The following is a 12865-nucleotide window of genomic DNA, read 5'->3' on the forward strand; positions in this document are numbered from 1 at the left end:
CGGACACCAGCTCTGCGATTGTACAAACTGCTTAACGCCATTCAACATTCATTTCCTAGTCTGGTAAATGGGCACTTTCACCTAAAAGGGATTGAGGGGCGCCTGGGTGGCGCAGTCGGTTAAGCGTCCGACTTCAGCCAGGTCACGATCTCGCGGTCCGTGAGTTCGAGCCCCGCGTCAGGCTCTGGGCTGATGGCTCGGAGCCTGGAGCCTGTTTCCGATTCTGTGTCTCCCTCTCTCTCTGCCCCTCCCCCGTTCATGCTCTGTCTCTCTCTGTCCCAAAAATAAATAAAAAACGTTGAAAAAAATAAATAAATAAATAAAAGGGATTGAAATGGTGTAGAAGGTCTGGGGCCACTAGTAAATGCTACTGGTATTTGTTGGTGTTAATATTACTATTATCAAACCTGCTGAAGGAAGTGACAGCCCAGTGTTCTCTGAGACAAACATGAATGAGAACCATTCATATCAATAATCACCTCCCACAATCCAGCATTAAGAGCAACTCAGGGGCGCCTGGGTGGCTCAGTCGGTTAAGGATCTGACTTCCGTTCAAGTCATGATCTCATGGTTCATGGGTTCGAACCCTGCATCGGGCCCTGTGCTGACAGCTCAGAGCCTGGAGCCTGCTTTGGATTCTGTGTCTCCCTTGCTCTCTGCCCCTACCTCGTTCGCTCGCTCTCTCGTTCATGCTCAAAAATAAACATTAAACAAAATTTAAAAGCAACTCAGAAAATAGATGTCAATGCAGCCAATTAAGCCGACTGTGCTCTTTCCCCATGGGAGCCCAGTGTGCAATGGCTGCAAACAGTAGCCTCCTTGGTAGTGTATGCAGCCTGTTGATTGTACAGGTTGCCCTAAGGGACCTTGGAGACAGCCCTTTCCAGTGGACATTGAGGTGTGGCCTCATGCCACAGTCTAGGCTCCAGTCTAGGCTCAGACAGGTATGTGGGGTGTATTTGGAAAGCCCCAGGGCACAATGGCCAGGGTCCACATTGGCCAAGTGATCATGTCCATTCGCACCAAGCTGCAGAATAAGGAGCATGTGATTGAGGCCCTACGTAGGGCCAAGTTCAAGTTCCCTGGCCGCCGGAAAATCCACATTTCCAAGAAGTGGGACTTTAACGTGGATAAATTTGAAGACATAGTGGCTGAAAAGCTGCTCACCCCAGATGGCTATGGGGTCAAATATATCCCTTATCATGGTCCCTTGGACAAATGGAGGGCTCTGTGCTCATGAGAACCTCGGCACTGCCCCTTCTCTGTCATGCCCACCAATAAGTCCTACTTCCCGTCTTAAAAAAAAGAAAATACACGTTAAATCCCTTCCCATTAAATGTGGTTTTTTTATTGTGTTTATTTCTACAGAAGCATCTCCCGTCCCTGATAAGCACAGAAGACGAGAGAAAAGAGTAGGAGGGAAGAAGTACCCCAGGACAACAGTCCAGTCTCTGAAGATTCACCCAGGTTGGGACAGAGGACCTGCCCGAAGCCAGGACCAGCCTGTCTTCTTATCTCCCCGGTGGCACCCAGCCATCCTTTAAGCCCACCGTTATTTTTTGATTCAGTGCTTTTGAATGCTGTGGAAGCACAGGTACTCCCTTGATTTGAATCCCATGCAGACCACCTTGGCAGTCTGCACCTGCCATCCTTCCCTGCCCGTGGTCCTCGGTGTCCCCACATACAAGCCGTAAGCTCCTCGCACCACTCCCGTCCCCACGGCTGTCTGTGTCAGCCCTGGCCCACCTCCCACACCTGCTGCTGGGCTCGGTGCAGCTCAGGATCTTCTTGCTGCCCATATAAAAACAGTCTTTGGTTTTGTCCCTTCTTTGGCTATCCACCACGTGAGCTTTCATTGGCTTCATTGTGGTTTAAGGGCCACATCGGTTCTTTCCAGGTGGCCTGAAACACGGTATCTGCCTGAGTAAGAAGTTGAAGAAGCTCCCAGCAGCCCATTCAGCCTTGGGGGTTGCCAGAGGGAGAGGCTGGGGTCCTATCACCGGGCCGCCCAGCATGGAGGGAGTTGCCAGTTGTAGGACAAACCCTGGGGGCAGCTGGTTCCGTGTGGGGCATCACCACTGCTGCTGATGCTGTGGGTGGAGGGGAGGCCCCAGGGTCACACTATGGACTGTGCTGGGGAAAGGGATGGTCCTTGTGTCTTGGTGGGGGACTGGCAGGCCCTTTGGATGGGCTGCTGGCCTTCCACTGACTCCCAGTGCTCCCCAGGCCGCTGACTTTTTGAGTTACAGAACACAGCAGAGGTGGGCAGGCCCACCGAAACCAGGCTCCTCCGGGTCGGCAGAGACCCTGGGCTGAAGCCTGTGGGAGTGGGAAGGACAGCAACTATTGGCAGGATCAGCTGAAGGCAGAGGCTTCGCAGCAATGGTCCACCCTCCACCTTGGGGCTCTTGCAGCCTAGGATCAGGTAGTTGGCCATCACTTCCTCTTAATTCTGGCCCCTCAGCAGGTCCTGGATCTGGTCCCACTCATAGCCCACAGATAATTTCACCTCAGTTCTGCCAGGGATCCTTGTAGTCAGGGAGTGGCTCACTGTAAGGCTTTAGTAGTTCTGCTTCACGGGCCATGGTCATCCATGGGCCCTTCATGGTTTCCTCTAAAGCGCTTCTCTCACTGGGACTGAGGGGCAGGAATCTCTCTAGCAGGTCTCCCACGCTGCACAGACGTGGAAAGGGGAACGTGGTATATCCTGCTCAGCACCCACTCCCACAGCTCCCTGAAGTCCTGCCAAGGCAGGGACCTGCTGGTCACTGGACAGTCGTTGTATAGAGGATGGCTCCAGGCTCCACCCATCTCCTACGAGACTGTTGTACTCTTGGTGTAAGGGGGACTACCACAGAAGGGGGTCAGCTTATGGGCGGCGGTGAACTCATTGCTGAATCCAGAGTATGCGACCTCGATGTTCGGGTCGGATTCCAAAAGCAGGCTCTCTGGCTTTAGGTCCCTGTGGGTGACACCTTCCTGGTGGTGGTACCACACAGTGGGTGCTATCTGGCAGAATCTGCCTCGGGGCTCCCCCTTTCTCATGCAGGCATGGCGCAGTTCAAACACCTGTCCTTCACTAGTGGACTCCGTGACCGGGTCGCCTGCTTCCATGGTGCCAGCGACCTCAAGTAGTTTCACGACTCGGGGGTTGTGATTCAGGGCCTTCATGCTCTGGACTTCAAGGAATAGTCTCTGGAGGCTGGAGGAGCCCTGCTGACTCTTGTTAATGACCTTCATGGACGCCTCTGTCCCACTCGGGCTGTGCCAGACCAACCCCACCTGGGCAAAGCTGCCCTGGCCGACGGTCCTGAGGAGCCGGTGGTGGTCACTGTGGCTCTCCCGGTCACGGGGATGGCCACAAGGCCCCCGCAGCTCAGTGACTCACTGCTAGGAATGCTAACTAAAAGTGCCCCCTAACAGTACTAACAAACTAAATAAAGATGGGAAAGAAAAGAAAAAATGAGAAAAGAGAGGGAAAAAGCAAAACTGTGGCCAAAAGTCCCTCAGGTCCCCAGACACCAGCTTCCTGGCCTAAAAAAACCAAAACATGTAGGCCTGGCCAAGGGCTGATACAGAGAGGTGCTTAGGATTTTCTCTCGATGGCTCTTCTTGAGATCAGTGCAAGAAATGCACCTGTAAGGCTGGGGATGATTCACAGTGGCTTTCCCACTTGGTTCTCAGGAACCCTTTACTCTTAAAAGCGCGGGGGAGGGATGCCCCCAGAGGCCTTTTTGTTTACGTGTCTTACAGTGATTGATACATACCTTACTAGAAATTAAAACCTGAAGGATGCTTCAGTAGCCTTTTCATGTCTAGTTTGGGAATCTGTAATAATTTTTGATGTTTAAAGAAAGCCATGATATCTATACTTAGAATAATTCAATTCCTTTTTCTTTAAACTCTGGATGATCGGTCTCAAAATGATACCACAATTTAACTGGCTTCACGATAGCCAATGACAAAGACTCTCCCTGACTAAACTTGAGTCGTTCTCCTCTAGGTCTGGACCTTGCAGCCTGCCCTTGTCTGGCCTGCATCACCCAGTTGTAGCAAGAACCTTGCCAAGTCAGTTTAAAGAGAACTCCCCACCCTCAATATCTCATAATATTCTTCACACACACACCCCACCTTTGGTGTCTGTGAAATAATAGAAAATATATATTGGTCTCTGTCCCTGGTTCTTGGCGCAGGCTCCTGAAAGCCTTCTAATTTCCTAAGTGCTAAGACACTAGGAGCATCTCGTTTTCTAATATTTGGTCTTTAACCGCAGTTCCTGATTCAGGGCTCCTAAATTCCTTGGAATATCCTGAGTGGTAGGAATGTCTTGTTCTAATGAGGCAACTCTGGATGGGCTCCTGGATGACTCCTGGAGGGGACTCTTTCTGACTGTTAGCAAAAGGCCAAGCCATGATTAGAAGCTTGGAATTTTCAGCTCCATACCCCCTCCCCAATCCTCCAGAAAGGGGAAAGGGGCTGGAAGTGGAGTTGATGATGTGTCACGCCTACGTGAGGAAGCCTCCATAAAAATCCCAATAGTATGGGGTTCAGAGAGTTTCCGTATGGGTGAACACAACCACACTGGGAGCATGATGTACCCCAACTCCATGGGGACAGAAGTTCCTGTGCTCGGGACCCTCCCAGACCTCACTCCATGTATCTCTTCATCTAACTGATCATGTATCCTTTATCACATCCTTTAATAAATGTAAGCGGAAGTGACTGGGTTTTCCTTTGTATGGCATCTGACCACCCTGGCCTGCCCACAGCAAGAATCCTGTTAGATCTGTTTAACTAGAAGCCTTCCATCCCTGAGGTTTCCTTAGTAGTGTTCCATCTACTGACCCCAACCCTGCTCCTTGGCTATAAATCCCCACTTTGTGCTGTACTGGGGATGGGTTCCAGTTCTATACTGAGGCCTCTTTTTCCCCCTATTGCAGTAATTCCTGAATAAAACTTGCTTTTACTGCTTTAACTACTACTGTCCTGCTCTGGGTTGGTTGGTTTGTTTTTTTCTTAACACAGTAGGGAAATATTCTGTTGCATAAGACACAACAAGGTACATTATTGACTTCTTTTCTAAGAGGGAAAGAGTACACACACAAGCAGAAGAGGGGCAGAGAGAGAATCCCAAACAGTCTCTATGCCATGAGTATAGAACTGACGCGGGAAGCTTGATCTCATGAACCCTGAGATCATGACCTGAGCCGAGTTCAAGCTGCTTAACTGACTGAGCCACCCAGGCTCCCCTGTTACTAACTTCTATAAAGCTGAAGGAAAGTTAGCTTTCATCATATTTTTATTTCTTAGTTACAAATTTTGCCCAGAGTCTTTGGAGTAGATTTCTCCCTTCCATAAGCCAGAGAACTTGCTATGTCCATTGCAGTATCCTTAAATGTAAAAGTGGAGGGGAGCCTGGGTGGCTCAGTCAGTTAAGCATCTGACTTTGGCTCAGGCCATGATCTCTCAGTTCATGGGATCAAGCCCTGCTTTGGGCCCTGCGCTGACCCCCAGGAGCTTGCTTGGGATTTTCTCTCTCCCTCTCTCTCTCTCTGCGCCCCCCCCCCACCCTCAGCTCTCTCTCAAAATAAATTAACTTTTTAAAAATGTAAAATAAAATATTATTTGAAAGACAGAGCGCAGAGGAATCATTGAAAATATTGACGTGTGGGGCGCCTGGGTGGCTCAGTCGGTTGGGCGTCTGACTTCGGCTCAGGTCACGATCTCGTGGTCCGCGAGTTCGAGCCCCGCGTCGGGCTCTGGGCTGATGGCTCAGAGCCTGGAGCTTGCTTCCGATTCTGTGTCTCCCTCTCTCTCTGCCCCTCCCCCGTTGATGCTGTGTCTCTCTCTGTCTCAAAAATAAATAAACGTTAAAAAAAATTAAAAAAAAGGAAAATATTGACGTGAACAAGTTATTAATATGTTCGTTGAAAACTATTTAAAAATCTATGACTCAAGGAACTTCAGTTAGGTAGAATGAATCAATATTGTTAACCTTTATGGGTGTTTTTCAGTAAATATTAACTGATCCTCCCAATGGGCCAGGCATTGTGCTAAGTACCAGAACACAGAAGCATGGAGTCTATCAAATGTGACACGGTACTGTGTATTAACTTAAGAAATAAAAGTGTAAACTAAACTAAGAAATGCCTGGAGTATTGTTTTGCCGCCATCCAGTATATATGTGCACACAGGCCAATATCCCTGATGAATATAGATGCAACATTTCTCCATATATTAGCAAACCAAATTCAACAGGACATTAAAGGATCATATGCCATAACCAAATGGGATTTTTCCCTGGGATGCAAAGATGATTCAACACACACAAATCAATAAATATGATATAGCACATTAAAAGGATGAAAGACAAAAATTGTGTGATTATCTCAACAGATGCAGAAAAAGCATTTGATAAAACTCAACATTTTTTCATGATAGAAAACATTCAAATTGGGTATAGAAGGAATACACCTCAACATAATAGAGGCTGTATATGAGAAACATACTGCCAACATCATACCCATTAGTGAAAGGTTAAAAGCAGGAACAAGGGGCACCTGGGCTCAGTTGGCTCAGGTCATGATCTCACAGTTCGTGAGTTCAAGCCCTGCATTGGGCTCTGTGCTGTCAGCACGGAGCCCACTTTGGATCCTCTGTCTCCCTCTCTCTCTGCCTCTCTCTCAAAAATAAGCATACATTTAAAAAATAAAATTAGGGGCGCCTGGGTGGCGCAGTTGGTTAAGCGTCCGACTTCAGCCAGGTCACGATCTCGCGGTCCGTGAGTTCGAGCCCCGCATCAGGCTCTGGGCTGATGGCTCGGAGCCTGGAGCCTGTTTCCAATTCTGTGTCTCCCTCTCTCTCTGACCCTCCCCCGTTCATGCTCTGTCTCTCTCTGTCCCAAAAATAAATAAAAAAAAAAACGTTGAAAAAAAAATTTTTTTTAAATAAAATTAGGAACAAGACAAGAGTGCCCACTCCCACCACTCCTTTTCAACATAATTCTGGAAGTCCTGCCCAGCTAAGCCAGAAAAAGAAACAAAAGACAGCCAAATCAGAAAGGAAGAAGTAAAACCATCTGTTGATAATACGATCTTGTATATAGAAAATCCTAAAGACTATCAAAAAACTGTTAGAACTAAAAAATTCAGAAAAGTTTTTTTTTTTTTTTAATATTTATTTTTGAGAGAGAGCATGAGCAGCCAAGCGGCAGATAGAGGGAGAGAGAGATGTAAAAAAATTTTTTTTAATTGCTATTCTTAAAATAACCGGGAAGAAAGATTTCCTGTATCAGGCTGGAAAGAGAGACAATGCCATCCCAACTTACCTTTGCTTAAGACTTTAAAAAAATGTTTATTTTGAAAGACAGTGCATGCGGGGCGCCTGGGTGGCTCAGTCGGTTAAGCGGTCGACTTCCGCTCAGGTCACGATCTCGCGGTCCGTGGGTTCGAGCCCCGCGTCAGGCTCTGTGCTGACAGCTCAGAGCCTGGAGCCTGTTTCAGATTCTGTGTCCCCCTCTCTCTGACCCTCCCCCCCTTCATGCTCTGTCTCTCTCTGTCTCAAAAATAAATAAACGTTAAAAAAAAATTTAAAAAAAAAAAAGAAAGAAAGAAAGACAGTGCATGCAAGCAGGGAGGGACAGGCAGAGAGAGAGAATCCCAAGTAGGCTCTGCGCTGCCAGCACAGACCCCATTGTGGAGCTCCAACTCACCAATCGTGAGATCATGACCTGAGCCAAAACCAAGAGTCGGACGCTTAACCGACTAAGCCACCCAAAAAAGTTTTAAAATACAAAATGAGCATGCTAAATTCAGTTGCATTTCTACCCACCAACAGTGAACTACCTGAAAAAGACAATAATCCCATTTACAACAGCATCAAAGAGACCAAAGTGCCGAGATATGAATGGAACTAAAGAAGTAAAAGCTCTGCCTAGAGCTTTAGATATTGGTTAATATCCAACATCAAAATTACATTTTGATGAAAGAATTTAAAGTCACAAATAAATGGAAATAGAGCTCATGTTCATGGATCAGAAAAGCTGATGTTAAAATGTCTACACTACACAAAGCCATGTGGGGATTTGATGCAATATCTATCAAAATTCCAATGCCATTTTTCACAGAAATAGAAAAAAAAATCTTAAAATTTGTGTGGAGTTACAAACGTCCCTAGATAGCCAAAGCAATCTTAAAAAAGGACTAAGCAGAGGCATCATTTTTCCTGATCTAAAACTATACTACAGGGGCGCCTGGGTGACTCAGTCGGTTAAGCGGCCGACTTCAGCTCAGGTCACGATCTCGCGGTCTTGAGTTCGAGCCCCGCGTCGGGCTCTGTGCTGACAGCTCGGAGCCTGGAGCCTGTTTCAGATTCTGTGTCTCCCTCTCTCTCTGCCCCTCCCCTGTTCATGCTCTGTCTCTCTCTGTCTCAAAAATAAATAAACGTTAAAAAAAAAAAAACACGTAAAACTATACTACAAAGTGACAGTAATCAAAATGGTATGATAACTACCATAAAAACAGGCACATAGACCAATGGATCAGAAACAAGAGCCCGGAAATAAATCCCCGCATATACAGTAAGCTAATGTTCGTCAAGGCAGCCAAGAATAATCAAGAGGGAAAGGATAGTTTCTTCAGTAAATGGTGCTGGGACAACTGGCTATCCACAGGGAAAAGAATGAAATTGGACCTCTATCTTACACCACTCACAAAAATTAACTCAAAATGGATTACGGACTTAACAAGACCCAAAACCATAAAGACTCCACAAGAACACCTAGGGAATAATTCCCTTCACTTTGGTCTCAGCCATAAGTTTTTGGATACGCCACCGAAAGCACAATCAACAAAAGCAAAAATGAACAAGGAATGAACAAGCATGGAACCAGGGGGACTGTATCAAACCAAAATGCTCTGCACAGCAAAAGAGATGACAACATGAAGAGGCAACCCATGGAACGGGAGAAAATATTTGCAAATCATCTATATGACAAGGGGTTAATATCCAACATATATAAATTTATTTTTTTTAAAATTTTTTTTTTGCAACGTTTTTTATTTATTTTTGGGACAGAGAGAGACAGAGCATGAACGGGGGAGGGGCAGAGAGAGAGGGAGACACAGAATCGGAAACAGGCTCCAGGCTCTGAGCCATCAGCCCAGAGCCTGACGCGGGGCTCGAACTCACGGACCGTGAGATCGTGACCTGGCTGAAGTCGGACGCTTAACCGACTGCGCCACCCAGGCGCCCCTCCAACATATATAAATTTAAAAACAGGCAGAGGACTTGAATGGACATTTTCCCAAAGAAGACATAGAGATGGCCAGTTGATGCTCAACATCACTAATCATCAGGGAAATGCAAATTGAAACCGATCTGATATATCACCTCACACCTGTTGATGTTACTATTATAATAAAGACATGTGGGGGCGCCTGGGTGGCTCAGTCAGTTAAGCATCTGACTCCGGCTCAGGTCACGATCTCACGGTCCGTGAGTTCGAGCCCCGCGTCAGGCTCTGTGCTGACAGCTCAGAGCCTGGAGCCTGTTTCAGAGTCTGTGTCTCCCTCTCTCTCTGACCCTCCCCCGTTCATGCTTTGTCTCTCCCTGTCTCAAAAATAAATAAACGTTAAAAAAAAAAAAAAAAGACATGTGATAACAAATGTTGACAAGGGCGTGGAGAAAGTAGAACGCTTGTGCGCTGTAGGTGGGAATGTCAACTGATACAGCCACTATGGAGAATTGTATGAAGGCTCCTCAAAAACACTGAAAATGGAACCACCAGCAATCCCATATCTGGGCATATATCTGAAGGAAATGAAATCGCTAACTCAAAGAGATAGTTACACACCCATGTTCACGACAGCATTATTCATAATAGCCAAGACATGGAAACAACCTAAGTGTCCACCAACATATGAATGGATAAAGAAAATATTATATATAAAGCTAAATGTGAGATTATATATATATATAATATTCTAACATATGTATTAGAATACTAGTCACAAAGAAGGAAATCCTGCCTTTTGTAGAAACATGGTTGGACCTGTGGACCTTGAGGGCATTATGCTAAGTGAAATAAGTCAGACAGATAAAGACAAATACTGTATGATCTCACTTACGTGTGGAACCTAAAAACATGGAACTCGAGAGAATGGTGGTTGCCAGGGGCCGAGTAGTGGGAGAAATGGAGAGATGTCGGTTCGAATATAAACTTTCAGTTATAAGATGTAAATTCTGAGTATCTAGTATACATTATGGTGACTATAATTAACAATATTGTATACTTGAAAGTGGCTATGAAAATAGAGCTCTAATGTTCTCACCGTAACAACAACAAAAAATGGTGAAGGGAGCCTGGGTGGCTAGTCAGTTAGGTGTCCGACTTTGACTTGGGTCATGATCTCACGGTTTGTGAGTTGAGCCTCACATTGGGCTCTGTGCTGGCAGTATGGAGCCCGCTTGGGATTCTCTCTCTCTCTCAAAATAAATAAACTTAAAAAATGGCGAGGTAAAGGGTTAAAAGGGTGTCAACTTTATTGTGGTAGGCATGTTGCAATATATACGTATACCAAATCATCACATTGTACACCTTAAATTTACCCAATGATATGTGTCAATTATATCTCAATAAAGTCGAGAATTAATTAGAAGTCACCATGTAGCCATCAATGAGCAAACAGTCTGCACAGAGATGTTTATAGCAGCTTTACTCATAATTCAAAACTTGGAAGACCCAAGATGTATGTGAATGGATAAACAAACTGATAATGGAATATTATGCAGCATTGAAAAGAAGTGAGATATAAAGCCATAAAAAGATATGGAGGAACCATAAATTCATATTACTAAGCGGAAAAAGCCAATCAGAAAAGGGGACACACTGTATGATTCCAATGATACATTACGGAAAAGGTAAAACTATGGAAGACACTAAAGATCAGTGGGTTCCCAGGAGGTGAGAGAAGGAGAGATGAGGAGACAGAGCACAGTGGACTTGTAGGGCAGTAAAACTACTCTGTTTGATACTGTAATGATGGATACATTCATTCTGTATGTGTCCAAGCCCATAAAATGTACAGGACCAAGAGTGAACCCAAAGATGAACTACAGGCACTGGGATTATTTGTAACAATGTACCACTCTGGTGAGGGATGTTGCTAATCAGGGTGCTATATATCTGAGGTGGCAGAGGATATACAGGAAATCATGTACCCTTCTCCCAATTTTGCTTGAACCTAAAACCGCTCTAATAAAGGCATGGGTGGCTCAGTCAGTTAAGCATCTGACTCTTGACTTTGGCTCAGATCATGGTCTCATAGTTCATGGGTTCGAGCCCCACTTTGGGCTCTGCGCTGGCAGTGTGGATATTGCTTGGGATTCTCCTCTCTCTCACACACACACACTCTCTCTCTCAAAATAAAAGAAATAGGGGCGCCTGGGTGGCTCAGTTGGTTGAGCGTCTGACTTCGGCCCAGGTCATGGTCTCACAGTTTGTGGGTTCGAGCCCCGCATCAGGCTCTGTGCTGACAGCTCAGAGCCTGGAGCCTGCTTCAGATTCTGTGACGTCCTGTCTCTCTGCCCCTTCCCCACTCATGCTCTGTCTCTCTCTGTCTCTCAAAAATGAATAAACGTTAAAAAAAATAAAAAAATAAAAGAAACAAACTTTGAAAAAAAGGTGTTTTTTTTTAGTTGACCGTCATAATATCAGTTCCAAAATAGACAAAAGAAAAATGTCCTCTAATTTGGAAATGCATTGAAGATTAGAGTGGAGAAAACAATTCTAGTAAAGCAGAAACTTAGGTACTGTTTCTCTAAAACTCTCCGATGATCTTTGAAGAAGCCATAGGACCCCAGACAGGTATGAAGTGACTGCTCCTAAAACCTCATACGGCAAAAAAAGACCACTCATTTTTTTAAACATTTATTCATTTTTGAGAGAAAGAGTGTGAGCGGGGGAGGGGTAGAGAGAAAGAGGGAGACACAAATTCTGAAGCAGGGTTCAGGCTCTGAGTTGTCAGCACACAGCCTGATGTGGGGCTGGAACCCATGAGCTGTGAGATCGTGACCTGAGCTGAAGTTGGACGCTTAACCAACTGAGCCACCCAGGTGCCCCTAAAAAAGACTCACTTTTTTGCAATAAGGACTGATTCAGATTTCAAAATGTATTCAGAAATGGGCAGTCAAGGGGCACCTGGGTGGCTTAGTCAGTTGAGCTTCCAACTCTTGACTTCAGCTTAGGTCATGATCTCAGGCTCGTGGGGTAGAGCCCCACGTTGGGCTGGCTCTGTGTTGAGCGTGGAGCCTGCTTAAGATTTTCTCTTTCTCTCTCTCTTTCTCTCTCTCTCTCTCTCCCTCTACCCCTCCCCCACTCACGGTCTCTCTCTCTCTCTCTCTCTCTCTCTCTCTCAAATTTTTTTCTAAAATTTAAACATTTTTTTAAATTAAAAAAATTAAATCAACAAATTTAACAGGATATTCTCAGTTTCTTTCTGAATAAAGTAGCTATTTGGAGTCTAGCTTTGATATCACAATTTCAAATTACCTATGTGCTTAAAAACCATTGTCCCTGAGAAAGGGAGGTTTAACTTACGATGACATCCAATGTGCTCTAGAGTGTTCAAAAATAATGAACATTTTGGACACAGATAGCAATGTATTATGAATGTATAGATGCAAAGACCTGATTGACGAATAGGGTCTCCAGAACAAACAAACGCACCCTATTTTCAAGATCTAGAAACTATCCAAGTCAAAAACCTAACAAGTAAAATCCATTCTGCAAGGCTTTAGTCGAGACAATATTCAGCTTCATGTTATCACATTAGAATGACACCAAGAATATGAGTAATCCGTGGGC

General features: G+C 45.4%; 1 protein-coding gene and 1 non-coding gene across 2 annotated transcripts; both read left to right on the top strand.

Moving 5' to 3' along the window:
* The first annotated feature begins 745 nt into the window (after positions 1-745).
* LOC131511232 (small nucleolar RNA SNORA70) lies at positions 746-879 on the top strand. The gene has a single exon (XR_009261428.1). It is a non-coding gene; the product is annotated as a small nucleolar RNA SNORA70 (small nucleolar RNA).
* A 77-nt stretch (positions 880-956) lies between these two features.
* Positions 957-1359, top strand: LOC131510306 (large ribosomal subunit protein uL16-like). The gene has a single exon (XM_058727289.1). The coding sequence runs from the start codon at positions 980-982 to the stop codon at positions 1238-1240; it is 261 nt and encodes an 86-aa protein (XP_058583272.1). The 5' UTR covers positions 957-979; the 3' UTR covers positions 1241-1359.
* The last annotated feature ends 11506 nt before the right edge of the window (positions 1360-12865 follow it).

Source organism: Neofelis nebulosa, chromosome 4 (assembly GCF_028018385.1).
Source record: "Neofelis nebulosa isolate mNeoNeb1 chromosome 4, mNeoNeb1.pri, whole genome shotgun sequence".
In the NCBI taxonomy this organism is placed as follows: domain Eukaryota; kingdom Metazoa; phylum Chordata; class Mammalia; order Carnivora; family Felidae; genus Neofelis; species Neofelis nebulosa.

Excerpts from the sequence above, each read along its gene's own strand:
- LOC131510306 (XM_058727289.1), top strand. The coding sequence starts at position 980 with ATGGCCAGGGTCCACATTGGCCAAGTGATCATGTCCATTCGCACCAAG.